The 27442-nt window shown below is 37.7% G+C and overlaps 1 protein-coding gene across 11 annotated transcripts in view; it reads right to left on the minus strand.

Annotated features, from left to right (window-relative positions):
* The window catches only part of DMD (dystrophin), a 1281342-nt gene that overhangs the window by 374841 nt on the left and 879059 nt on the right, over positions 1–27442 (minus strand). For all 11 annotated transcript variants that reach the window (XM_065627016.1, XM_065627025.1, XM_065626998.1 and 8 more), the window contains 2 exons: positions 23200–23364; positions 330–431 (listed from right to left, as the gene is read on the minus strand). In XM_065627016.1, coding sequence (XP_065483088.1) covers positions 330–431; positions 23200–23364 — 267 coding nt within the window. The remainder of the gene's footprint in view (positions 1–329; positions 432–23199; positions 23365–27442) is intronic.

The raw sequence follows: 27442 nt of genomic DNA on the forward strand, positions 1-27442 counted from the left end.
AATTGACAAAATTTCTGAAATAAGGGAATTTGAAAACTTATATGATGCCATTAATTAGGCACCAAATATTAAATTTGCTTTCAATGTGGATTACTCTTGAATAGGTAGGACAACCTTAATGTCAAAACCAATATTCCCACCACAACATGCAAAAATTTTCTAGCTGGGAACATTACATTTTTCCTGGCTATGTCATCACAGAACAGAACAAATGCCATTTGCCAAGTTCTTTCATCGATTTTAAACAGAGCACATCAAGGACAAGTGTACAACAGGGGAAGCATAACCCATTACACAGTAATGGATATTGCTAAAGGTTGCTTCATTACCTTTACTGGATGAGTGGCTGGTTTTTCCTTATATAAATGACACCCTTTAGACAAAACCTCTTCCACATTCGGCTGTTTAGCCTGCACTGCTGCTTCAGTTTCCTGAAAAATAAAAACACATGCAGTAGAGATTAACTGTAGCATAAGCAATAAGACTGAAAAATCCTAAAGCTCCATGGGAAGCTGTAAAACACCAGTTTCTGCTCAGGATTGGTTTCTGGGGAAACTTATGGATAGTAGCAGCTAAGGACAAAGAGGGTCATGAGAGAAAACAAAAGCAAAGAGGGATGGAAAACAGTAATGTTAGCAAAATAAATAGTGATAGGTCCCTTCATCCTGAAGGTTTTAATAAAACTATTATAAAGCTGCCATAAATTCATACTAGGAAAGACAGGCATGAAGAATCTCATTTAAGCAGCTCTGTACTTTTGTCTGGTTTGTATTACCAGCAGATTAAAAGTACACTGGTTAACATTTTATTCATGCAGTACACGACATGAAAACCATATCATGAGATGCAACAATACTGAATTTAGGAAAACTAAAAATATTAATAAAAAGCTACCATTACTAGTAGTAAACTAGTACTTATCTAGTAAAGCATTTATACTAATGAATTAAAAATAAACCCCACAGTAGTAGTGACAGGGAGGTACATGGAGTCACCTACCATTAGCAATGACAGCCTACTGAACAGGCAATAGCATATTCTCTAGCAATATTCTTTTTTAATCTGGAAAGGTATAATTCATGTGCTAACATAAGGCAACTCATAGAAACCCTTCCTAACATTCAGGAGCTTCATTTCATCAGGCACTAACCAAATAATGGTTGAAGCACTGCATATAGACAAAAGAAAAAAAAAAAATCAAAATCGCTGAAATATGTAAAAGAAAAACTACACTTGGAGTTCAAAGATTCATATTGTTTTCATTTTTCCAGTTATATTAGCAAAAAAAAAAAAAAAGAGAGAGAGAGAAAGAAAAATTCCAGGGTTATCAAAGACATTACAATTAACTGCCTAGTTTGTTTTTGTTTTCCTCTCTTCACTCTTCTCCAGCCTATTTTATAGCTTGATTACCTTGTTCTAACCAATATTGCAGCCTATCCACTGACTCTCCAACTTGATTTTCTGTCCACAGCCTCAGTTATCATTAGTGTGACAACAGACTAGATTGTGTGCCAGGCTTGTTGCTATCTAATCTGACACATCATTTCATCGGCAGAAATCTGCTATTCTTTGCTCTGCAATAAACTTCTTGAAATCTATGTCATTTTTAGTCTCAGAAAGGGGCCATTTTGCTCACCTGTTTCAAGTCAACATAGAAAACATTTCTACAGTGCTGCCTGAAATTTTACTTGCAAAACTTTATGAACAATCAGTAAAACCAAAAAGTGTTGATAAATTCACTTTCTCCCATTCGCCTTTTCAACTATTTTTTATTGACAGCAAATTGAGTGAATAAAAACTTGTGCCATTTCTTGCAATGATATTTGAAACATGTTTGTATTTAATTGCTTTTTATTAGACATTTTAATATTCATGAGATATAACTTTAAGGATTCATAGAGAACGAGCACTGAAAAGCGATGCAAAACCTCTGCAATATTTTATAACATCACCAGGTATCATAAGAAATTCTGTAGCAGGAAAAACACATTACAACTCCCAGCAGAGTCCAAGAATATCAAGATCACTATGTGTGCTGGTTTAACCTGCAGCATGGCTTTACCTTTGAAGTGGATCTCTGAGTCTTCCCCACTCACTGGGTTTCGGTTTCCACCGTGGACTGGTATGGTAACACACAAACTGGTTTCTTTCAGGCTGGAACCGCTGTGGAAGGTGCAGTCTAGGAGGGCACCTAACACAGTCCCAGACCCCGAGGGAACTACCAGCCCTGACTGCCCTTGTCCAGCTCCCAGCATAGCTCCCCTCACTCTGCCCGTGGCCCAGGACCACACGTCAGCCCTCCTGGGGCCAACAGCTCCTGCCCCAGCAGTGCTGCAGTAGGGCCCATCTTCAGCCCCCCACAGCCCTGCCCTGCCTGGTCATGGGCCCTGCAGATCTGGGCCAACCCGTGGGCCCATGTTCACCCCAGGCAGGTGCCCAATGCCCAGGGCTGGGGCTGCCCTGACGCCTCCTGGCTGCGGGCTGGGATGGGCCCAGGCTGCCAGGCCCTGCCCTGAACGCCCCTCAGAGGGACCCCTCCAATGGTCTCAGCAGCTGCGACAAGGATGGAGCAAAGCTGAGCACTCACAGCTCCCTCCCAGGTCATTGTCACCACTTCCCCTTGACATTTTCTAGACATGAAGAAAAGCAGAGGCTCTTTCAGAAGGTTCTCTTAAGTTTTGTCTTGTATCTGACTAGGTTGGTAATAACAGTCATTAACCATAACAGTACAAGTTCCACGATCAGAGATCGAAAATTCAAACACAGAAGAACCTGCCTAGGGAAAGCACTCCAGACTAATTAAAAAGACTATTCATAACAGGAGTTACTACTCAAAGTCCTGTAGCTGTAACAAAATTTCGCTGCTCAGTATTTATTTGTACTGTACCTTCTGCATTGAAATTTGAATCATGATTTACCATATACAGACATACAAATAGGCTAATTTCCCTTTTAAAAATGAGAGAAAAAGAAAAAAAGGCAAAATGACTGACTGATGGTACCATGCAACTCTACATTCTGCAGAAAAGAAGAAAACATTTAATGATCCTTTTCATTGTCATTATTTTATGCTAATACTGGTATACACAAGACATATACGAACTAAGATGACCCATTTGTACATATTATATAAACATTTGAAAAGGTATTCTTTATGGATTCAAAAGTTATTTGTTCTTTATGGATAGAATACAGGTATAATTTTCCATAGCCATGTAACAGAAATGTAATGTGTTTAGCTGTTAAATCACCAATTCCTTCTGCTCTACAATTCTCTGGAGTTACACGAAGTAATCTTGTGTAGTCTAATATTTCAAAAATCAATGGCCTTGACCTAAACTGAAATGCATTGTGCAAGTCTATCCAATATAGCATGATGTTTCATTTCAGATTTATGTGGAAATAAGAACAGAGATAAGAATGCAGGGGAAGAAGAGGTTCTCAGTATTTTGTCATTCATTTGGACACTGCTGAAATTAACAGATATCTTGTATGTTAGAGCACCAACTACTCCTTGACTGTCGCACATTAATTTCAACATCATCTAAAAAGATCACAAAATGATTTAAAATAAGTGCACACCTGATATTAAATTGCTGCAGTAACTTTGAGGGAGCTCTTTGCCCAGTTCTCTGCCTGATGGGATAGCCCCTTGATGAATTCTACCCAGTGAGCAAGTTTCCAGCAATTTCAAATCCATTTGCTAGGCGATACCCTATTAATATGGGTCAACAGTCAATGGAGTAGTTTCAGGATACTGCTCCATCATTTAGTTCCCAAAGAGAACAAAAAGGTAACGACTGTAACGTGTCCTCCAATGGTTCACTTGTCACAAAGAGACCACAGTTATTATCTAGCCTGTGCAGGATCCAGGAGAGGAGCACACTCCAAGAGCAGAGCCTGACATCTGCTCTTGATCACAAAAGCCAAGCTACTACTAAAGCCAATAGGAATTGTCCGTGCTCATGTCCAGCAGGTTTTAGATAATACCAGAGCAGTAACTTTTTAGAAGTCCTGATTCAAGCTCATTGACTCCTCTGCCACGCTCACTTTGCTTGCTGTGGGAGGATGCCTGTAGGGCAGACACAGCGTGGGAGACAGAGCTGACTCTGCTGGAATTGCACAATTTATGAAGTGCCTGTGAAAGAAATGCTACTTCTGGGCTGGGTGATGAATATGCTAATTAAACTTTTCACACATATGGCAAACTAAAATATATCATCATTGGAAACTGCTGTTTCTCAAACATATATAAACAACAAGAATCAGAGGCCACCTTTTTTCTATGACGTATCATCTACGAATTTCAGCGATGTTAAAATGGTGTTTCCGAACTGATGAAAACCTACTGCTGAATAAGCCACATTGGCTTCTGCATTTCCAACAACATGGCAACTCAACCTGCTGAAAAAATTTACAGGCAGAAAAAGTGGCAGAGACTTGTCTACAGCCCCATCTGGACTACAAGAGTCTGTTGATATAGCTCAGAACTTAGAAAATTCATACTCCCTAGCTGAAAGCAATATATTGACTAAACCTCTGGTGTGTATGGCAATGGAATAGAAAGTTTGATGGCTTGACATATGTTATTTCAAGAGATGGTAACTATCCTAGCAGACACAGACAGGCTGTTTAACATATGCTACATATGTCATAGGAGGCCCAGACATTATCTATAAAAGTATCTGCAGCATTTCAGACTGTGTGTTGGTCTATATTAAGAAATCACAAGCTCTGATTCACAATCTCTGGTAATGCTGGTAAAACTTTTGGGGCCAATTTCGCAAGGAGATTATGTCCATGGGACAATTTCTGCAGGGACAGTAGGAGAAGCTCAAGCTGATTAAACCTGTGTCTTAATGGTGAAGAACAATGCAAAAATGAAGTTTAATCACGGAATCATAGAATAGTTTGCATTGGAAGGGATCTTCAAAGGTCATCTAGTCCAACTCCCCATTATTGAGCAAGGACGTCTTCAACTAGATCAGGTTGCTCAGAGCCCTGTCCAGCCTGACCTGGAATGTCTCCAGGGACAGGGCATCTACCACCTCTCTGGGGAACCTGTGCCACTGTTTCACCACCCTCATTATAAAAAAGTTTCTTCCACGTGTCTTGCCTGAATCTCCACTCAGTCACAAAATGTTAGGGATTGGAAGGGACCTCAAAAGATCATCTAGTCCAATCCCCCTGCCAGAGCAGGAACACCTAAATGAGGTTACACAGGAAGGCGTCCAGGCGGGTTTCGAATGTCTCCAGAGAAGGAGACTCCACAACCTCCCTGGGCAGCCTGTTCCAGTGCTCTGTCACCCTCACTGTGAAGAAGTTTCTTCTCACATTTAAGTGGAACCTCCTGTGTTCCAGTTTGTACCCATTGCCCCTTGTCCTATCGTTGGTTGTCACCAAGAAGAGCCTGGCTCCATCCTTGTGGCACCCACCCTTTACATATTTATAAACATTAATGAGGTCACCCCTCAGTCTCCTTTTCTCCAAGCTAAAGAGACCCAGCTCCCTCAGCCTTTCCTCATCAGGGAGATGCTCCACTCCCTCAATCATCTTCGTGGCTCTGCGCTGGACTCTCCAGCAGTTCCCTGTCCTTCTTGAACTGAGGGGCCCAGAACTGGACACAATATTCCAGATGAGGTCTCACCAGGGCAGAGTAGAGGGGAAGGAGAACCTCTCTCGACCTACTAACCACCCCCCTTCTAATACACCTCAGGATGCCATTGGCCTTCTTGGCCGCAAGGGCACAGTGCTGGCTCATGGTCATCCTGCTGTCCACCAGGACCGCCAGGTCCCTTTCCCCTACACTGCTCTCTAACAGGTCGTTCCCCAACTTATATTAGAACCTGGGGTTGTTCCTGCCCAGATGCAAGACTCTACACTTGCCCTTGTTATATTTCATTAAATTTTTCCCTGCCCAACTCTCCAGCCTGTCCAGGTCTTGCTGGATGGCAGCACAACCTTCTGGCATGTCAGCCACTCCTCCCAGCTTGGTGTCATCAGCAAACTTGCTGACACTGCACTCTATTCCCTCATCCAAGTCATTGATGAATATATTGAATAGTATTGGTCCCAGAACTGACCCTTGAGGCACTCCACTAGATACAGGCTTCCAACTAGACTCTGCCCCATTGACCACGACTCTCTGGCTTCTTTCCTTCAGCCAGTTCACGGTCCACTTCACTACCCGATCGTCCAGACCACACTTCCTCAGTTTAGCAGCAAGGATGCTGTGGGAGACTGTGTCAAATGCTTTACTGAAGTCGAGGTAGACCACATCCACCACTCTGCCATCATCTATCCACCTCATTATGTCTTCATAAAAGGCTATGAGGTTGGTCAAGCACGACTACCCCTTGGTGAAGCCATGTTGACTGCCCCTAATGACCCTCTTATCCTTGATATGTCTTAAGATGGCACCAAGGATAAGGTGTTCCATCACTTTCCCAGGGATGGAGACGAGGCTGACCAGTCTATAGTTACCCAGGTCTTCTTTCTTGCCCTTTTTGAAAACTGGAGTGACATTTGCTTTCCTCCAGTCCTCAGGCACCTCTCCCATTTCCCAAGACTTGACAAAGATGATGGAGAGTGGTCCAGCAATGACTTCAGCCAGCTCCCTCAGCACCCGCGGGTGCATCCCATCTGGACCCATGGATTTATGGATGTCCAGATTGCTTAATTGCTCCCTAACCCAGTCCTCATCAACTAAGGCAGACTCCTCCATTGTCCTGACTTCCTCTGGGGCCTCAGGTGTACGGGGCTCCTCAGGACAGCCTCCAGCAGAGTAGACAAAGAAGGCATTCAGTAACTCTGCCTTCTCTGTATCTTCTGTCACCAGGGCACCCACCCCACTCATCAGTGGGCCGACATTGCCTCTGGTGTTAGTTTTATCTGCCATGTATTTGAAGAAACTCTTTCTGTTGTCCTTGACCACTCTTGAAGGCTTAATTCTAAGGAGGCCTTAGCTTTCCTAGTTGCCTCCCTACGTCCTCTGACAACAGCCTTATATTCTTCCCAAGTGGCCAGCCCCTCCTTCCATGATCTGTAAACTCTCCTCTTCCACTTGAGCTTATGCAGCAGTTCCCTGTTTAACCACGCAGGTCTCCTGCCTCTCTTCCTTGACTTCCTACGTTTTGGGATGTTCTGCTCTTGAGCTTGGTAGAAGCAGTCCCTAAATGCTAACCAACTATCTTGAGCCCCTTCACCTTCAAGCAGCCTTTCCCACAGGATTTCCCCTAGCAATTGTTTGAAAAGGCCAAAGTTGGCCCTGGTGAAGTCCAGGGTTGCACTTCTGCTTGCTATTCTGTTCTTGCCACACAAGATCCTGAACTCCACCATCTCATGTTCGCTGCAACCAAGGCAGCCCTCAACCTTCACTGCTTCAACCAGAAGCATTACCCCTTGTGCTATCACAAGTAGTCACCTTCAAATAAAAAAAAATATAACTTGAAATTAAAATAGAGACTTCTTTTAAAAGTCACCACCTCTTTTTATCATGTTTGACCAACCTGACAGCCTTCTGTGATGGTATGGCTGGCTGGGTAGATGAGAGAAGAGCAGTGGACATCATCTACTTTTATTTCAGCAAGGCTTTTGACATCATTTCTCAAAACCTCAAAGGCAAGCTCAGGAAGTGCAGGCTGGATGAATGCACAGTGAGAGGGATCATGAACTGTCTGGATGGCAGAGCTCAGAGGGTTGTGATCAATAGTGCAGAGTCTGTTTGGAGGCCTGTAGTTAGTGGGGTCCCCCAGGGGTCAGTGTTAGGTCCAATCCTGTTCAACCTGTTCATCGATGACCTGGATGAAAAGACTGAGTACACCCTCAGCAAGTTTGCAGATGATATCAAACCGGGAGGAAGGGCTGACACACCAGATAGCTGTGCTGCCATTCAGCAACACTACTGGACAGACTGGAGGACTGGGCAGAGAACCACCTGATGAAGTTCAACAAGGGCAAGTGTAGGGTCCTGCACCTGGGGAGGAATAACCCCAGGCACCAGTACAGGTTAGGGGTGGACCTGCTGGAAAGCAGAACTGAAGAGAATGACCTGGGAGTTCTGGTAGACACCAGGTTGACCATGAGTCAACAATGTGCCCTTGTGGCCAAGAAGGCCAATGGTATCCTGGGGTGCATTAAGAAGAGTGTGAGCAGCAGGTTGAGGGAGGTTCTCCTCCCACTCTACACTGCCCTGGTGAGGCTGCATCTGGAGTACTGCATCCAGTTCTGGGCTCCCCAGTTTAAGAAGGAGAAGGAATTACTGGAGAGAGTCCAGCAGAGTGCTACGAAGATGATTAGGGGCCTAGAGCACCTTTCTTATGAAGAGAGACTGAGACAGCTGGGTCTGTTCAGGCAGTAGAAGAGAAGGCTGAGAGGGGATCTTATCAATGCTTATAAATATCTCAAGGGTGGATGTCAAGAGGATGGGACCAGACTCCTTTCAGTGGTGCCCAGCGATAGGATGAGGGCCAATGGGCGCAGACTGAAGCCAAGGAGGTTCCACCTAAACATAAGGAGAAACTTCTTTGAGGTGCCAGAGCACTGGAACAGGCTGCCCAGAGATGTTGTGGAGTTTCCTTCTCTGGAAACATTCAAAGCCCACCTGGACACATTCCTGTGCAATCTACTCTGGGTGAACCTGCTTTAGCAGGTGGGTTGGACTAGATGATCTCCAGAGGTCCCTTCCAACCCCAACTATTCTGTGATTCTGTGCTTATCAGGATGGTACATTAAATTAAGATTAAAGAGAATTTATTCACAGGAAAACAGAAGTGGTAAGCAATTTCCCCTCACTTTACTAATCAAGACAAGGCAGTGCTATTTAACAAGCAAATATATCAAATGTAAAATCTAAAATAATTTGGAGGCTTTTAATTTAAAGAAGACTTTTTCAAAATAATAAAAAAATCCCCATACATATTTCACTTGATAACAGAAAACTACGTGTAATTACATTTTTTCTTGTCTTTTAGACAAAGGAGATTGTAACTTGTAACCAGAATTCTCTGAGGTGGATTTTCTTATTCATGCACATGAGAAGTTCCAGCAAAGTTCACGCCTCTCTTTCTGGTTAGTAATCCCAGGTATTTTAGGGGAAAAGCTATAAATAAATGGTGAGATTCCCAGTGCCTCAGTTTTTCCTCACAAGTAAAGAAAGGCATGTGGGTAGAAAATGTGAATGTATTCCCACCTTCAAGAATTCTGATTCTAAATAAGTGACCTTATTTTTTCTTTTGACTTAGCTCTGCACATTCCCATTCATGGAGCAGTCTAACAAGCTAAACCACTGCAAAGAAGAATGGTCAGAGGAGACTTAATTAAAATATAAAGTTCAGATACACCACAGTGAACACTGGATCTTGATGGCAGGTCAGACAGGAGTGTCAATGGCATTCTCAATATTCACTTAGTGGCCATATTGAGGTGGGATCTAATCCACTAGGGGAAAACACGTGGTTGCCAATATTTGAATTTCCTTAATAAGAACTTTAGTCAATCTTGATAAAATTCAAGGAAAGACAAGCTTGTACCTTTCTTTTTTTTCTCTACATAAGAGATGAAAAGGTTTGGTAACTTCCTGAATATTTTACTTATCTCTATACAGAAAGAAAATGCCCTGTGAACATCTAAATTACAGAATTTAACTTCACCTTCCTGTCTTAGGGTTTTATTAAAAAAACAAACAAAACCAACAAACCAAACAAAAAAAAAACACAACAAAAAAAGAAAAAACAACAAACAAGTCATTTAATTTAAAGACCATTTTAAAGACCATTCTGTTAGTGGCTTAGGTGGAAGCTTAGTGTAAAATTGCTTTACCGCTAAAAATATTCTGTGACTAACAGACAAGCAATTTTATGTACCTGCCTCTAAAACTGCCACTTTAATGAGTAAATAAAATAACCATTCTTTCCTCTATTACCCTAAATCACTGTTCTTTTAAATGTGTGAGACACAAAATATTATCCCAAGGCAGTGTTAGAAGCTATCTTGTTGGGGAAAAGAATACTGTGAGATTCATGTAGGTTTTTCAAGTAAAGTGCGCAAAAGACAGCCATCTGATTTTAATGAGAGATTGGAAAATAGATGCAACTATAGCTCTTGACCTATGTGAACAATTTTTGAGGTAACTCAGAGGAGGAACAATTATTTAACAGAAAAGAGCACTACACAGAGGACCTCTTCCTTCTAGAAGTACAAGAATTCAATTTTAGAGTTCATAACTACTTTGTCAACCTATGAATGCAGCATTTGTGCAGTTCGCAAAATATGCAGACATCCTGTCTATTAAGACCTGGTGTTGTTTTTCATCATTCAACTCTTTGCAATACCTCTTATTCCTCTTATGGGAAAGGGGAAGGAAAGAAAACAAAAAGGAAATCCTCCACAATGAAATGGAACTAAGTAGGTTTCAAAATCTAAGCAATGCAAAGTGGCCGAAACAGTAATTGCCACCACTTTGCAGACTGAAGGGACGTTTCTTCCAAAGCACATTTTCCTGTTGGCTATCAGAAATTTGTGAGCTTCCTCTGTACATCTAGAGGAGATGAAATATAGGGGTTTTTTTCCCCACACAGAGAAGTCAGTATCTGTCCATCGCAGCTGTCTGTCCTGTAAAGGAAACTTCCTGGAAGTACTGAAGATAGATTAAATTATTAGCTGTAAATACATGACCTGCACATACAGCATATGAAAACAATTTGGTTATGGTGGTCATACACCAATAAAACACAGTTAATCATCCAGTTGGACTGTGAAAAGGCCCTGTAAGAATAAATGTTTGAGACTAGATATGATTCAGAATATTTTGTTTTGAGGCTGGACAGGACACAGGATGCAGCAGCTGCTCCTGTTCCACCTAGACTGCAGATTCTGTGTTAGTTCCAGTACATAATATAAGAGAGAAGGAAATTTGGTAGAAAAATATAATGAGAAATTATTGTGAGAAAATAAGGAAAGTCCCAATAATTTTACAAGCTCTCAGTTGTATGTTCCTTTTGATGCTGAAGGACAACAGCTTAAGAGGAAGAAAAGTTACTTAGATTGTCACAGTAGCAGATCTGGACTACCATCATAGGCAACTTGACTGCCAAGTGAAATTTGGTTATAAAAGTATTGAGTCACAAAAAATGTTTATTTCCTCTTGTAAACAGGAAAGAAAGAAATCATAATTTCTTCTCTTTCATTGCACAGGTAATGACAGTTGAAATAAACTGAATTACAAATTATTTAACTTGGGAGGGAGACATTTACTTATTTGGTCAGTTAGTTCTCAGTTGTTTATTCTTCTTTCTCTTAGGTCAGGGCTTATATGCAAATTTTACTCCTCTTTTCAACTTCAGTAAATAAAAAAATATTTTTAGAGGAGTTTCTGTCTGCAAAAGGAAATTAGAAAAAAACAAAATAAATTACTGTATTTCTGTAGTTTGTCTTCCAATAGTTACAGTGGCATATATTACTGCAAGAAATGGTAAATATTGCTCCTCCAGTTTGTTGCTTCAGCAGCAGAAGCAGGGGTAGACATCAGTAAATGGAATTTACGTTCTTACGGTTTGGAAAATATGTAGTTTGCTAATTTCCAACCGCTCGGTTTGGAACTGCAAATGGCTAAGTTATATTCACAATCTGGGTGGTGGCACTTTAAAAAAAATAAATTTCTATGAGAAAATACATTATCAGAAGTTTAACTTTTTAAAAATTTCACCCATTCATCTCACCCTGAATGAAGAAAAATCTAATTACTAAGTAAAAAAATGAGAAAACCTAGTAAGCAAAAGTGCCCAGTGTTTAACAATAGTCACAGCACGGATTTACATGGATGTACTGGGTATGGCTGGGATGAAGTCAATTTTCTTCACAGCAGCCCATATGGTGCTATGTTTTGCCTTTATGATAAAAACAGTGTTGATAACACAGGGATGTTTTAGCTATTGCTGAGCAGTGCTTACACAGAGTCACGGCCTCTTCTGTTTCTCACACTGTCCCACCAGCAAATAGGCTGAGTGTGCACAAGAAGCTGGGAGGGGACACAGCTGGGACAGCCGACCAAAGGGATATTCCATACCGTGTGATATCATGTTCAAAAATAAAAGCTGTGGGAAAGAAGGAGGAGGAAAGGGGGACATTCGGAGTGATGGTGTTTGTCTTATTGAGTAACCACTATGCTTGATGGAGCTCAGCTTTCCAGGAGATGGCTGAACACTTGCCTGCTGAGGGGTAGTAATGAATTAATTCCGTGTTTTGTTTTGCCTGCATGGGCAGCTTTGCTTTAACTATTAAACTGTCTTTGTCTTAACCCATGAGTTTTCTCACTTTTGCCCTTCTGATACTCTCCCCCATCCCACTGGGGGGCAGTGAGTGAGTGGTTGTGTGGGGCTGAGCTGTTCACCCAGGTTAATCCACAGCAGTGGTTTAGAAAGAATTCTGACCCACCAGTACTCATTTTTCACTGCAGAATTTGTAATATCTAACACGTTGACTCTCTTTACAACAGTATCTCACAAGAGATATGTGCCCAATATCTCAAAGCTACATTTACTTGGAATTTAGCACAAGATCTGGAACAGTATAGACTGTTTTCCACATTATCACTGACTTTAGTGTTAGAAGGAGCTAAGATTCTTTTAGGTGTATGTTTTTTTATTTACTCAAAACATAAATAAAAATATTTTTACACAGATATCAATTAAATTAATATAGATCAAGTCAAACTTGTTCAAATCTCTATCAAACACCAAAAATTCAGATAGCTATTAAAGTACACAAAAATGAGAAGCTATACATTCCCTGCTCCTAATATTTATTATGTAGCAATCAATTCAAAGCAAATTAAACCAAAGCTAATAGGACCTTGTGTAGATATAAGCAGTCATTTGTATGGGTGCTGCTTCTGCTTCCAGTATTCTATAATTGTATGTGATCAGTAGAGCAAAATACATAATCTTACAGAAGGGGAGTGACTGTTTAATAAATAACATGCATTATCCAGAAGAAGAATGATCAAGAACTTTCAAGAATTGGGTTTTGAAGAGAAAGAAGGTTTTCTGCTAAGATAAGAGCACGTGAAAAAGAACACAAACTGTGAGAATCTTAGAAAACTGTGTTTTCTGAATAGGAGAGGAAATATCCTATCTCTGAAAACCTACCTACACTGAAGCAAGCTATAGTTTTGGTATTGACTTCACTAGATCTTTGGTAAACTGCTCTGTCATTTCTATAAGTTTCCTTCTATATTTATTTGGTCATTTGTATTATGCTTTTCTCTGGGACTAGTTCCTGAGCTGTTTTTAATAGTACAAGGAGGAAGCCAAAAGACAAAGCTGAGGTACAACCTCACTAGCTTCCAAGGAACTCAGCCACTCTTCTAAAAAGCTTAAGCTTTCAAGAACAAAATCACATATTGATTTACTAGTCAGCCATTATTTCCTAGAAAAATACAACCACACATTAAATACTTGATCGCTTTTCAAAAATCTTTCCTCTCCTGAGACAGTGGGACAAGATATGTTTTGGAATGCATTCCTGAGGCTGCAAAGTCTGTTATAGATTAGAAAATTTACAATGATTACCTGTTGGGAAAGTTTTACCACATTTTCACAATCCATTTACAGTTAATATTGTTTAATATTCTTGCACTTCGAATAGTTTTGTTTGGTTGGGTTTTTTGTTTGTTTGTTTGGAGTTTTTTGTGGGGTTTTTTGTTTGGTTTTTTTTGTTTGGTTGGTTGGGTTTTCTTCTTTTTTTTGAGGGGGGACGGGGGCATAATAGAGGTTTGGATACAGACTGTTCAAAATCTAAATGTTCAAAGCTGACAAGGAAGACTTTGAGTAGGTTGCTTCTCAAAGTCTCATAAAAAGATTTCTGGAAAGAGTGATAGTTGATTTATGTATAGAATATCAATCTCTAGGTTCTGTGAGTTGATTAAATTGACATTTAGTGCAGATCTTAATAACGCATTGAAAATAGGAGTAGTTTAAATAATCAAACAATATTTCATCATCGGAAGTTTTCACAGTTCAACCTTTTGCTAAATCAGAAAACAAATGTCAGAATACAGTGAGATGTCTGGGGTACGTATTCCTTACTTGCTGATGTGGACAAACTATACTGCCTCTTATTGCATATAAAGACTACCCCTTTAAAAGGATGTTAGCAAAATGAAAGGGTAAAAGTATAAATAAATAGTTAAAATCTGACTTATCTGGCCTAGCTTGTCAAGCAGACACTGACAAGTGAAGGCTGATGGAAGGAAAAATACAGCAATGTCCAGTCAGTACTTTCATTCTCTTGTGTGGGTGAATTTTATTTGTCTACAATTAGGTTTGCTAATCCTCAGTCATGCTGCTCTCTTATGTTCTAACCAAAGGTTGTTGAGTATATAATGAAGTGATTGACAAGAGTAGACAGCTTCCCTACGGTCATTCAAAGCTTATCAAGGACAAACCCCACATACAAGTTATTTTTTAAGAATAAAGTTATTTAATTTTTTAAGGATGGCCTATTTTTATCCGCCAAAACTGAACACAATATGCTACTTTAAATATATGGCAAGTGATCACCATGGACAGTAAACAGGTATTAATACTACACCCAGAGACACTTCAAAGCTTCTTTAGCAGTATAGGCAAAAATCACGGTTGTGTAAACCTTTGAAAAGAAATGTCAGTTATAGAGGAGTACAGAATGAGTGAGTGACGACCCAGAAGCAAGCAGGGAGAAAGGACCAGTGAGATTGCAAGATGATTTGGAGGCAAGGTGGCTGAAAAGCATAAAGTGGTTTTTAATATTGTCTAGAGAAGAAGATTTGGAAGAGTCAGAAGGATTTCGGTGAGCTAGAAGCGGGAACAGGAATTTCTGCGCTTTGTCAACTCTTTCCCTGTTCAGAGCATCATTTTTCCATTCATTCCTTAAAGTGCAAGCACTCACATTTCTGTTCGTCCGCTCTGTGTCCTCATAATCTATAATCACTTGGGTCTCCCACAGTCCTCCTGGAAAAGTGTCTTACAGGGCAAATAGCAGTGCTGGAACAAAGACTTGGAGGAATTCTGAGGATGTGCAGCTTTAACCTCCTCCTATGGCCAGAGGAGGTATGGTGACCCCTAAGGCTTTTAGGAGGCAGAGGAGCAGGCACTACTACTTCCCACTTCTCCTCCACACTCTCTTCTCCCCATAACCTTCATTCCATCCAGCACAACCTGAGCTCTCCTGAAGAGGTAAGGAGCACATCAACAGACATTTTTAGAATGTGTAGGATAGTTTTGTCTCCTCAGGTTGGAAAAGAGCACCTCCAGTTCCTTCTATAACAGCAGGGGAACTGGAATTATACTCAGTATCCCAGGTCACTTGATCCCAAAAAGTAAATCATTGCAATGGCAAAGAATTTGTGGAAGTAAAGTATTATATGCAAATAAATCCCACAAAAATGTATTCAGTGGTAATATGCATATTATTAAAATAAAATCTGGAAATGCAAACCAAAACTCTAAGCACTATTAGCTCAGTGTATCCATATCTTACACTATGCAGCATGTTCAACCAGAAAAATATAGAGGAATACAGAATGAGCTTGGGTGAACATCTGTATTTTCATTTAGTTGTAAGTATTTTTCTATGCACCTTTTACATTTGCTGTCATTGTTCGGGAAAAAAAAAGTGCAGAGAAGAAAAGATGCTGTTTTATACACACTTTGACCCAAACTAGTTAATGGATTCTTTGATTAATCTAAAAATATTAATTCTACAATCAAAATCTAAGTGCAGATTTTGAGAATATAATAGATAACTCAGAAGGTGAAACAGCACTTAAAATGCAGAATTTAACAAAACCTTAGCCATGGAACTACAATCACAAGACCTGTATGCCTAACAGATCGTGTTAGCCACAGTGCAGACCACAGCTCCCTGTTGAAAAATTCAAGAAGTGAAATTCAGGCAAAGAGATACCATCAAAAAGGATTTTTACCAGACACTCACTGTCCATCTGGCCAGCTGTTATCAAGGTCTTTCACATATAACCAGTAAATCTCTAGTTTTCCAAGAGATTCAGAACAGGCCAAAGGCATTTGTCCTGAAGCGTTCTACTACCTTTAGCTGCTCACCTCTGGTAAGCAGACTTTGTTTTCACAGGGTTATGCGGAAAAGATAATAATTCTCAGAATAATATATATATGCACTGAGTCAGACAAGTCCAAAAAGACAATGATTGAAAATGGAATGACAGCATTCTGCCCAAAATTAAGTTCTAGTTATACAAATACTGGTTGCAACTCTGTATTAGTTCCTTGGATGAAGAGATAACTCTATTTTGAAAGAATTTATATTTGCTCTTTAGACAAATATTTAAAAAAAAGATTAAAATACTTTGAGTTTTTTTGCATTTGTTTTTCAAAGTACTGCAACTTATGCGTTTTGGCATTTTCTTTAAAATATGTACTTAAATTCAGTTCACATAAAGAAACTCAGGAGAAGTGTTTTCAACCTGAAATTCACTTGAGAGGAGATAGCCTGGGAATTTAAAAAAAAAAAAAAAAAATCCACTATTCAACCAGTTTTCATAGGTAAGTGAGAAAATAAAAAGTTTTTCCTACTTATTTTTGTGCAATATGAGCTGGTAACTTTTAGTATTCCCTCACTAAAGTGCTGTTTGTTACACTAAAAGTACTGTGTGGGAATCAGAGCTAATATGCACCTAATGAAATTATTTCCAAGATTACTTTGTTGGGTGTTTAAATACAGAATTTGCATATATGCATTTACCTACCATTTTCTTAACAAGTGTTAATTTGTATTTTCAGGTTACTAGGCTGTAAACAGGTTTTCATTTTTACATTCCATTCATAAGGGACCTTTCCAGCCCATTTTTCCTTCATGCAATTTGCTTGTACATCTATATGGGTTTCTGAATGATTGCTCAAAGCTGTATGTAGTGGTGGCAATGACCAGGCACACCACAGCTAGAGATTCCATTCTGTGGCCAAATATTGCAAAACCACACTCCAATCACATAACTACAGACACCTTAATGGTAGTTAAACAAGCAAAACACAGCAGTCACAACATACTACACTAATGATTTTGACAAGAGATGCAAAATGCTTCTACCAACACTGGTTAGATTTTGTTATTCACCACATTTTTTTCTGTTTCAAGGACTGCCGAAAAGTGAATGCTTAGAAAAGAGACTGTTTATGGGGAACTTACGCATAAGAGAGAAAAATTCTTGTGATGAAATATATAGGCAGTAAAATAAAATTCTACAAACTCATAAATTTGATTTTTGCTCCTTATTTTCTACTTCTTTCTTCCCGCAATCAGTTTGGCACTACTCCAGCTGTGTTAAAACTGACAAAATTTTGTAGATTATAATCTACAATGAGCTAGTACTAATCGATAATCAGTTAGTGGTATTTTCTATTATGAATAAGGCTACTGAGTTAAATAATAATATTTTAAAAGTGTTTCAGTAGACTAATATTTATTATATATATCAAAAATACTAGCTATTTGTTTTCTTGCTTAACAAAGGTGGTTTTCTCTGGACTGCACTTCTGGACACAAAAGAAAAAAAAAGAATCAGCATGTTTATTATACTAATCGAGCAGGACTGAAGAAACCTGTGAACTTAAATTTTACAGAAGACTTAGATGCTTAGCTTTATAAAAATACTGACCCATAGATTTCAAACAGTAAATACCAAAGCAAATAATCTGTAGTAACAGCTAAAAAATAGCAGCAACTAGAAACATATTAGCATTAGCCTAATTTGACGCTTTACTTATCTCTCCCTTACTAGACAATATACTTGCAATTCTTTACACAGTTGGGTTCCTAAAAATTATTTTAGCTAATTATTTCTTGTTGACTATATCACAACACAATAAAACTTACTATGTGTGTGTACACACATGTACATTTTGGATATAAGTGGTTTGTTTTCTGACTGTAAAAAACCCTTTAACTCCTGCCTAAAGTATTTCTTTAAAGCCTTAGCACTACACAAATGTTACATGGATTACATTTAAAAAGTGCAATCTGACTGTAACAGACTGCAGAATGTTAATTTTATCTGTCACAGTTGCAGAAGGTTGTGATAGTAAAGCTTTTACTCCTGTTTTGTCTTATCCAGTAATTTTGATATTTATACATTTAAGAAAGCCCTACTATTCTAGTTCTGTTAGACTGATACTTGATTTCTGAATCTAATCATTCTTTAAAGCCTTCTGAGGTTCTTGCTGTAAGCAACAGGGAATACCTAATCAAAATTCTGAAGGACTTGGGGTCTTATCATATATAGAATTGGGATTAAACAGGACTATGAGGAAATAAATATTTAGAGGAAAATTAAATTGAGAGAAATCAGGATAAAAAGTTAGACCGAAGGTATTTTCTTAAGCTGTCAAACAACTAGTGAAGCATCACTTGTTACCCTCCCTTCCAGGATTCTCCTTATTCTTTTTCTTGCAGGTGAAGTAAACAAATCTCAGCAGAACAGTCAGTAGGAGGAAATAAAGGTCAGTGCTCACACAAGTTCCTTTAGCCATAATTCTGGAGCTCCACAGATTGTTGATGCCATAGGCAAAGCTGTTTCAAAGTGTAAAGTATAGGTCTATAACCACATGTTCAGAATAGCATATCCCTAAATGGTTTAAGTATATTAAAGTTGGATGGCTGGATCAGAATAAATACATTTCGAAGTGCTCATGTAGGTCCTTAAATATTCCATTACAGAGACAATGCAGAAGCAACTATACCTTCCATTATAGCAACATTTGCCACCTACTTAGACTCTGATTAGCTAACTTAGCCACACTAACCTTGTGATTAAAGATAACCACATTATTATCTGGACCACAAAAATAATTGCGTTGACCATAACAATAATTACTTTTTGAAGTAATACTCATTAGACACTCTATATTTGCTTTCTTATCTGAATTAGAACAGTAATGATGGATAACAAACAGAGTTTAGAAGAAAACTTCATTACTGCCTATGAATGCAATACTGGAGCTCTAGTTTGGCAAACAAAGCAGTGACAGAAAGACGGAACTGAACAAACTCAGTCGAGGAAAAATGTGCATGTTTTTAACTCAACCGTTGAAGTAATTTACCACAGGATGTGATGACTGTCCATACCTGGAAATTAGAAACCAGTCGTGTTGCGGTTGGTTTCTTTTTGAGAAAGGTGTATTGCAGTTCAAGTAGGAAATAATTCAGACAACTGAAAGCATTACTTTATAGAGCAGGTCTGACTGGATGATCAGAGCAGTATCTGTTGACCTCAAATTGAACCAATTGTACTAATTCTATGCACATTTCTGAGAGATGACAAATAGTTGCCTGTTCAAAGTCAGCTCCAGGTTTGCCATATATCATGCAATAGCTAGAACTGTTTCGGTAGAACAGGTCTTCATATAAAAATGTAATATTCCAACAGTATATGAGGGCTTGTTTTAGAGGCTCTTGTTTATATTAATATTTATCGCAAAAAGAATATTTGACAGAATGTTGGTCAATGATGTCTAGGTTAAAGAGAAAAGTGGAGACCATGCATGTCTGCACCTCAGTAACTGCTATACAGCTTGCTTTGATGTTAGTCTAGTATCTGCCGCTGTTAGATGGATATCCTCCTCTCCATACATTTCTAGCCCAAAGAATTGCCAAGGTACCATGGGAAATATATCTCAAAATACTAAGAAAATGCCACAGATTTGAAAGAAGCAAAGCTACGCTCAGAGAGGCCAACAAACAAGGCAGAAGTGGAGCTGCTGCTCTTTGGAACCACATCCAGACAGATCTGAAAAGGCTAAATAAAACTTCCTTACATCAAAAATCATATCTCATATCATCCATGTTGTCCTGCAGGACCCCAGCTTTGCGCTGAGAGGATATGGTTGCATTAACAGTTGCAAAACAGCCATCACTTCTTAGGATTCAGGTTTACTCATGTCACTAAGAACTGGGACAATATGACCAGCAAAACCATTAAATTTGAATGCTAAGGAGTTACAAAATGCACATCTTTAGCTCTGTATTTTTATTGAATGACTTTTTTCACTCTGTCAATGTAAACTGAAAGCAGGACTAAGAAAGTGGGCTTTACTCTAGCCATATGTCACCAGTACCGAGAGAAGTACTGATAAAAAAAAAAAAAATATCAGCACATAAAAAACAACCACACAGTAAGAGATGAATTTCAATATGTCTATACCGAAGGTGTCTCCTGACATGTCTATATCCAACGGCAATGGCTATAACACCGATAACCTGGACATCATCGCTGGCAGAAGCAGTGCTGTAAACAAAACTGCAGTGTTAAGTAATTCTGTCTTTTTATATGTTATAATGCAGACAATTTTTGTAGTATTTTCTTTGTACTATTTTGTAAAATAAGGAAATTAATGCTGATTTCATCAAAGTTTGTGAGGTATAAATAATAAACCATGCAAAACAGCTACCAGAATGAGAATAACTCCAGGTCAAAAAGCAAATGTACAGACGTCGTACTGTTAGCTTGGAAAACCAGAAAAGTCCGAAGACTTTTAGACAAACTATGAAATATATTTTAGATGCATGAGAAGCTACATTGAAGGTACATTGCAAACCTGGAAATGTTCCAGTGTTCACAAGTAGTGGTAGAGTCAACAGATTCTTATAGATGTAGATTTTGTGCCTTTCCTATGCAATATACATAGGTATTTCACAGCAGCAGTCTGTATTATGCTATGATTAAGAAGAGAGATTATATCAATGTGGTAAAAAAAAAAATTCAACACCTACAAATAAATAAGGTCTGTCTTAATACTTCAAATTGGTAGCTTGCAAATATGCATTCTAACATTGTTTTATTTGGACTTTTTTTTTAAAAAAAATCTTTGTTTATAGAAGAAAACTGTAATTAAGGATTAATAACATGAGCAAAGCAAATAGTGCTACAGATGTTTTTAAACCCTGGGAATAGAGAATCCTTTCTCTTATTTATTAAATGAGAAATGAGTGAGTTATTAAAGCCTACTTGGGATTTTGGAAACCACCACTAAAAATTATTAGACTCTAAATAATGGCCAAGAAAATTAAAAATACAAATTATATTGTCATAAATACATGAGGGTTTCCTGAGCCGTGTTGTCATGTGGATAGTAATTTAAAAATACACATAAACATAATCACATCAACAATGATTCAAGAGCACAGGTATTCATATGCTTGACCTAATCAATGCAGACAGCATGTTAGAATGGATCTGAAATATGGGGTTGAAGTTGAATATCAAATGGAATATTGTCACAAACAGGCTGCTTTTCTAAATAACATCTACTCTTTTTTGCTGTGTTTTGTTACGATTAACAGTGTCAACACTCTTACTATGTTTATTCTTAACCTTAAAGTTATAAGAATCCCATTTGCCTTCAGAGATTTAATAAAGAGTCTTTAATTTAAGAGATTCTCTCCTTAAAAATTACAGTCTGAGTAAGCCATCAAGCAAAAAGCTTTTAAGATGTTAAATCTACGTCTTTTAGAGACAATCCAGATATATAAGAGGCAGATAAAAGTTAATACGCTTCATATGCTCACAGTGCTTACAACAGTATAAACAACTAGCTGCTACATCTTCAATCAAAACTGGTCAATCTAAGTGATCTAAATTTAACCATGAAATAAATATAGTAGGCTCTTTCCCAGAGAGAAAATGTATTTTCCTTTCTTTGGAGTTCTTTGTTGTTCCCTCACCTCTCTTGACATACACTATTTCGTCCCACCACTTCAGGACTACAGATTTTTAAATTTTTTTTCTGTTCTTTCAACAGTTTTTCAGAAACATTCCTGTCGCATCACCATAAGAGGACTGAAAGAGCCAAAGAGAATATTTCTTCCACAAGCAGTGTGAAAAGCAATACACTTATAATTTGCAGCAATTTAGCCCTGCTTTTATTTTATATAAACTTCAATGGTGTCATTATTCTAGAAAAAAAGGAAACAGAATGGAAAAATATAATCAAAGGAAAGATAAAACAATGACAAATTTTTGTTAAAATATAGGAAAGATCAATAATTTTCTTGAAAGCAAAATTCCATCACTCATTCAGTATGTATAAAGACATTTGCAAAGAGCTATATTAATTTTGTCTTTTAAAAAGGGAATGAATGCTATTGTTGAACTCATTCTGTCAATTATAGGACTGCAACAGGACATGAGATTCACTGTTTTATATAATGGGATTGTATGACATAAAAAGAGTTTTGGCACTAAAAATAGTTCCTTAAAAGACACTAAGTTAAAGTGAATTTAACAAAAATACTCAGCAAATTCACACATCTTCAGAAGCAGGAATCATTCCATTTCATGCAAGGCAATAAAAGATTTAAATATTTACAGTTGTTTCATTTTTCACTGAAAATTGCATCATCAAAATCAATACAAAACAGTGTATTCTGTTTAATATTCATCTAAGTGAAAAAGATGCTCAGCTACTACAAACCAAAGAAATTTCATGGATTTCAATAAGCTATTGTATTTTAAATATTTCCCCAGTTTATGTGAAGATAAGCTCATATATGCCTAGACAGAAAAAGCAAAGACAAAAGGTCTGAGTAAACACCCAGCAGGCCAGTTGATTCTAATCAGTATTTCTCATCCTTAATTTCTCTCACCTCACCCAAGTCATATACAGGAATTTTTTTAAATGACTAAATAAATATCAAGGATCAGATTACAAATTTTTAATCACAATTACTAGACAATCAGCTTTACTGACTACTGGAATGTTATTTGTGCAGTTCAATATCTTTCTTGCAATATGAGAATCATGATATGGCCCTAACTATTCTGATTTTGATAGTCATATTAACTTGAATGAAATAGCGTAAATGGTCCAACACTGTTATTTTGAATTTTTGTTAGCTTTGTATTAAAATTATTTGCTGTACTAATGTTGGAGGCTATTTTTTCATGTATATGATATGACAAAAATAATAGATTATATTTATATTTTACCTTGGAACCATTGGTTCTAAACTGTCCTATCACTGGAAACCGCTTATGGAAAATAAAAGTTTTCCTTAATTCATAGAACTTCTGAGGACTATTACTGACTTCTGTCTCAAAGCTATATTATTAATATAAATTATACAGCTGATCCTACAACTGACTTTTTGACCACTAAGTATCCTGATTCTTTTTTAAAATGGAATACATTTTACCTTAATATCAAAAGCTCCCGGCTGACCCACTTTGTTATAAAGCTCCAGCTGGTTCTTGACAGGCGTTACCCACAATATCACCTGATTTAGTTGTTGATCAAGTTCAATGAAATCCTTTAATAGAATCTCTATCTCTTTTTGTTTCTCTGGAAGATCTTTGGACACCTGAAAAAAATACCAGAAGCCATTTTTTTGGTGGAAAAAAAGTAACATAAAGCAATTTAACACTACACATATATATACTTATATAAAGTGTTAAAATACAAGTTTTATACACTGATAGGAGGAAGAGAAGAAATCAGTAGACCCATCAAATTATTACAGTATGTATCTTGCAAATCAGTCAAAACACACTCCTAATAAAAACAAGCAAACAAACAAAAAATCCACAGACAAAAACGTCCATCTCACAAAAGAAAACAAACAAAACCAATATCATCAGACTTGTTGTTTTTGTTCCACTAATTCTGCTCATAGTACATAAGGAAAAAAAATGTTCTCAGTATATGAAACCGTTTTTTAAAAGTTCAAATTTTATTCAGGTAAAGTGATAGTGAAAATATTATATTTATCATTTGAATGATATCTATCTAACCTTTCTTGACGTCTTGAATCCAGGTATTTATAAGCATACATTTTCTTACAAGGTGTTTATAATTGCCAGTTGAGTTCAAATATGCATGAGCAGACACATATAGTGAAGAAAAATAATGAATAAATATATCACCAATACTGATTGGGCCACTTGGTTCTCTGATTTGCATTCAAAGCAGTCAAGTTTTTAACTAAGCACATTCTTCTGTGCCAACAATATTAGAAATTAAGAATCAGTGAATGGCATAGTTCAAATCCAACAGCACTGAATCACTTGGACTAAATATAGGAACAGGTTGGAAATAAATAAGCCAACACAAAGCTCCATGCTGTCCTCCCCAGATTGTTTTCTATAGCTAGAGATGCGAGGTGTCACTATACTACACCATGGGCAACATTGTAAATGTATGCTAGGGGAGAAACCATCTGTACTTAAAGTTTTTTTAAAAAAAAAAAAAAATCACGACAGCAAATACAGGGCCTGGGCAGGGGAAAAAAATGACAGTTAATTATTAAAATAAGCCAAGAAGTATACTTAGTTTTCCATCAAGAATAATGATTTTTCCCAATGCTAATTATTTTTAAGAGCACGTTTTTACTAAAGTGACCCTTTTAAAAATAGCAAATCATGATGTTCTGATACACATAATAAAGTATAAATTTCCTGTAAACAGCATTAATGGAAGCAGTGATATAATAGTGCCCAGCTACAGAAGCATTACTGCTGTGTACTAACTTCTAATCCCTAATGATGGTATTTTACTGAAGACAATAAATCTAAACCCATTGGAGACATGAGAGCAACGAAGATTACAAAAAACAAAACAAAACAAACAAAAAAACCAAAACCAAACAAAAAACATATCAAAACCAAAGCCTACCAACCAGCAGCTGAGAGAATTAGAAGAACGCAACTGTCTCATGACACATATTTCTTTACAAATGGGGTTTGAAAATAATGATTTCTTGATACTAAAATAACACCTCTGCATATGATATATTAGACCTTACTTAAGTGATGTTTGTAATGCAAGAAGTTGATTTGCCATATGTTAAATTATCTCCATTGTTCACCACAGCCACCCCATAATATCCTATTTAAAAAAAACTGACCAGTGAAACAATTTTTTTTTTTTCTGTCTTCCTAATCTTGTTTAATATATCAAAAGCTCTGCTTTTCCAGAATGGCCTCTGATATTAAAGAAAAAAAAATTCCATTCATTTCCCTCACGTGTTAACTCAATGTCTGTGCAGACCTGGGCCTAATTTCACAGCAGATTAGTTTCATCTTTCTGAACAACTTTTGAATTTTAATCTCCAATGTTTAGTAGCTTTAATATTAATGTAAACAAGTCCCACAAAAATATTACTGAAAGTAAATAGGTAATCATAGGCAGACAAAAATCCAAGCTGACTTCTGAAGATCTGAAATTTAAATTAATCTGCTTCCAATCAACATTAATCAAGCATATTAGGCCTACCACCAGACAGGAAAAGAAACATTCGTAAAGTTGGAGGGTGCGGGGTGGGAAGAGTAAACAGTTACATACTACGGTATGTTCAATCCAGAAAAACAGATTAAATATTAGATGTGGTGACAGACTGTACTTCAAGCTACTGTGTTCAAAAATAATCACACAAGAAAAGAAAGTAAAATAAATCCCACCTAGAGTGAGAGGTAAATTGTGATATAAGTAAATGCATCCTCTTCTTACAAGTTGTCTCCTGCACTAAATTATAGTACAAACATATGATTATAATATTTTTAATACAGGAATGAAAAGGAATCTAGGTCAACATGAAGCAGTTCATTATATGCAGAAATTTAATGTCATCTACTTTTACCACAGAGATAAAAACAACAGCAAATAAACAAAGGACGTTCCTCACACTTGGAATGTTATGGTTAGAGATAAGCATCAATAAGCATTTAACAAGGCAATACCTTTTAAGACCCAGGTAACATGTTATGTGAAGAGATTCTTAGATTCTGGCTCCCAGGGATTTTGTTTGCTCATCCTCCCTCTTGGGGGACAGCTTGTTTCCTGAGCTAATTCTAGAAGTCTGGAGCATAATTTGGGAAAATCTCCGTGGAGTAATGGACACGAGTATGATGACTGGGCATCCAAATGTATGCCCTTTCTGTGACAGAGGAGGACAGAAGGAGATGGGGCCCTCTAGAATCTCCCCTACCTTTTTACTTACAGTCTTCAATGCTTGTTATCCACAGCTGCAGGAGTTCCACCCCTGAGGTGGGATCTGATGCAGGTGGGACTTACAGCCATCCCACTGCCCTGCTGTCTCTGGGCTCCCTCTACGAGTTCCTGGATGCCTACAGGGATGGTGAGTCATGACTTGTGTCCCACTCCAATTCTCTTTTTGACATTTTTGCTTTTGGCCCCCTCCTTCCTTCATCCTGCCTTTTTTCATTTGTTATCTCAGGGTAGCCATCTAGTGTCTGCCCAGTTTCATCCCCTTTAGTATCTTCTTTCTTTCTTTCTTTCTTTTCTTTCTTTCCTATTTAATAAAGACTGTTAGGTTTTATTAGAGGAGGGTTGATGTTCTTTTCTAAGGGTGAAGACCAATAGGAAAAGCAGCTATAAGGCAAGACCTGCAGAAGAATGAAAACAGGGCAAACCTGTGAGATGCTTCCCCCCCAGATCTGCCTAAGACTGAACACAGGCCTGATTAAAGAGTGTTACAGGCTGTCTAGGAAGACAAAGTGCAAGAAAAACAAAACATGGAGGAAAGGACTACATTTGGAACATCTTTCTAAAAATCTAGCTTAGTCCTTTCCATTCAAATAAAATATTTTCAACTTTGCCTTTTTTGGTAGCAGATCAACATTGAAAACACGCCTTGATTTGCAACCAAAGGAAAAAAAAAGTTGCAAGTGCAAAGGACAGCAAAAGGATGGATTATTCTTTCAAAGAAAAATTCTGATTTCAACATCAAAGGACTATGTAATTTCAGTGATATGTGTCAAAACATTAATCCCAACATATGTGATGCAGCAAAAACTTTGTACTTTAGTTCAAGTGTTAATTAAGTTAGATTAATTGGAGGCTTAGTAACAGAATAATAGAAAAGATTTAAGCTCTAAATTGGGAAACAGTAAAAGATCCTAATTTTACGAACTGCCACTGGTCTTCACAATACTTAGTTTTATTCTAATCGTAAGCTATCAAACCATTTCCACTTATTTAATTTTATGTATTACAATTTTTGCTCTTTTCATTAGAATACTAAAAAAAACCACAAATAAATTACCATCATAGAAATAACATCTCTCAAAACATAAGAATACTCTGTGAAATTTGAATAATTACATATTATCAAAGTCTAGACCTTTATCTAAATAGTTTCATTTCTTCTCCTTATGAATTCTAAAATTACTTGCAATGCTTGTTTCTGTTCCATCTGTACCTCATGTCCTGGATGATCTTCCTGCACAAGAAGCCTAAATGATACACTGTTATGTTCTTTCCATCCCCATCCCATTTGTTTTGGTGCAAAACAATACATATGCTCAGCTTGTCAGTATAGATCTCCTTGATCATTTCTCATGCTCAAGTTTTTCACTGCTATTTCCTACTTCAGCTTTTGGTAGGTTTTTTTTCAGTCTATACACGTGTGCATGTACTATGGG

The sequence above is a fragment of the Caloenas nicobarica genome, chromosome 1 (assembly GCF_036013445.1).
Source record: "Caloenas nicobarica isolate bCalNic1 chromosome 1, bCalNic1.hap1, whole genome shotgun sequence".
NCBI classification, from domain to species: domain Eukaryota; kingdom Metazoa; phylum Chordata; class Aves; order Columbiformes; family Columbidae; genus Caloenas; species Caloenas nicobarica.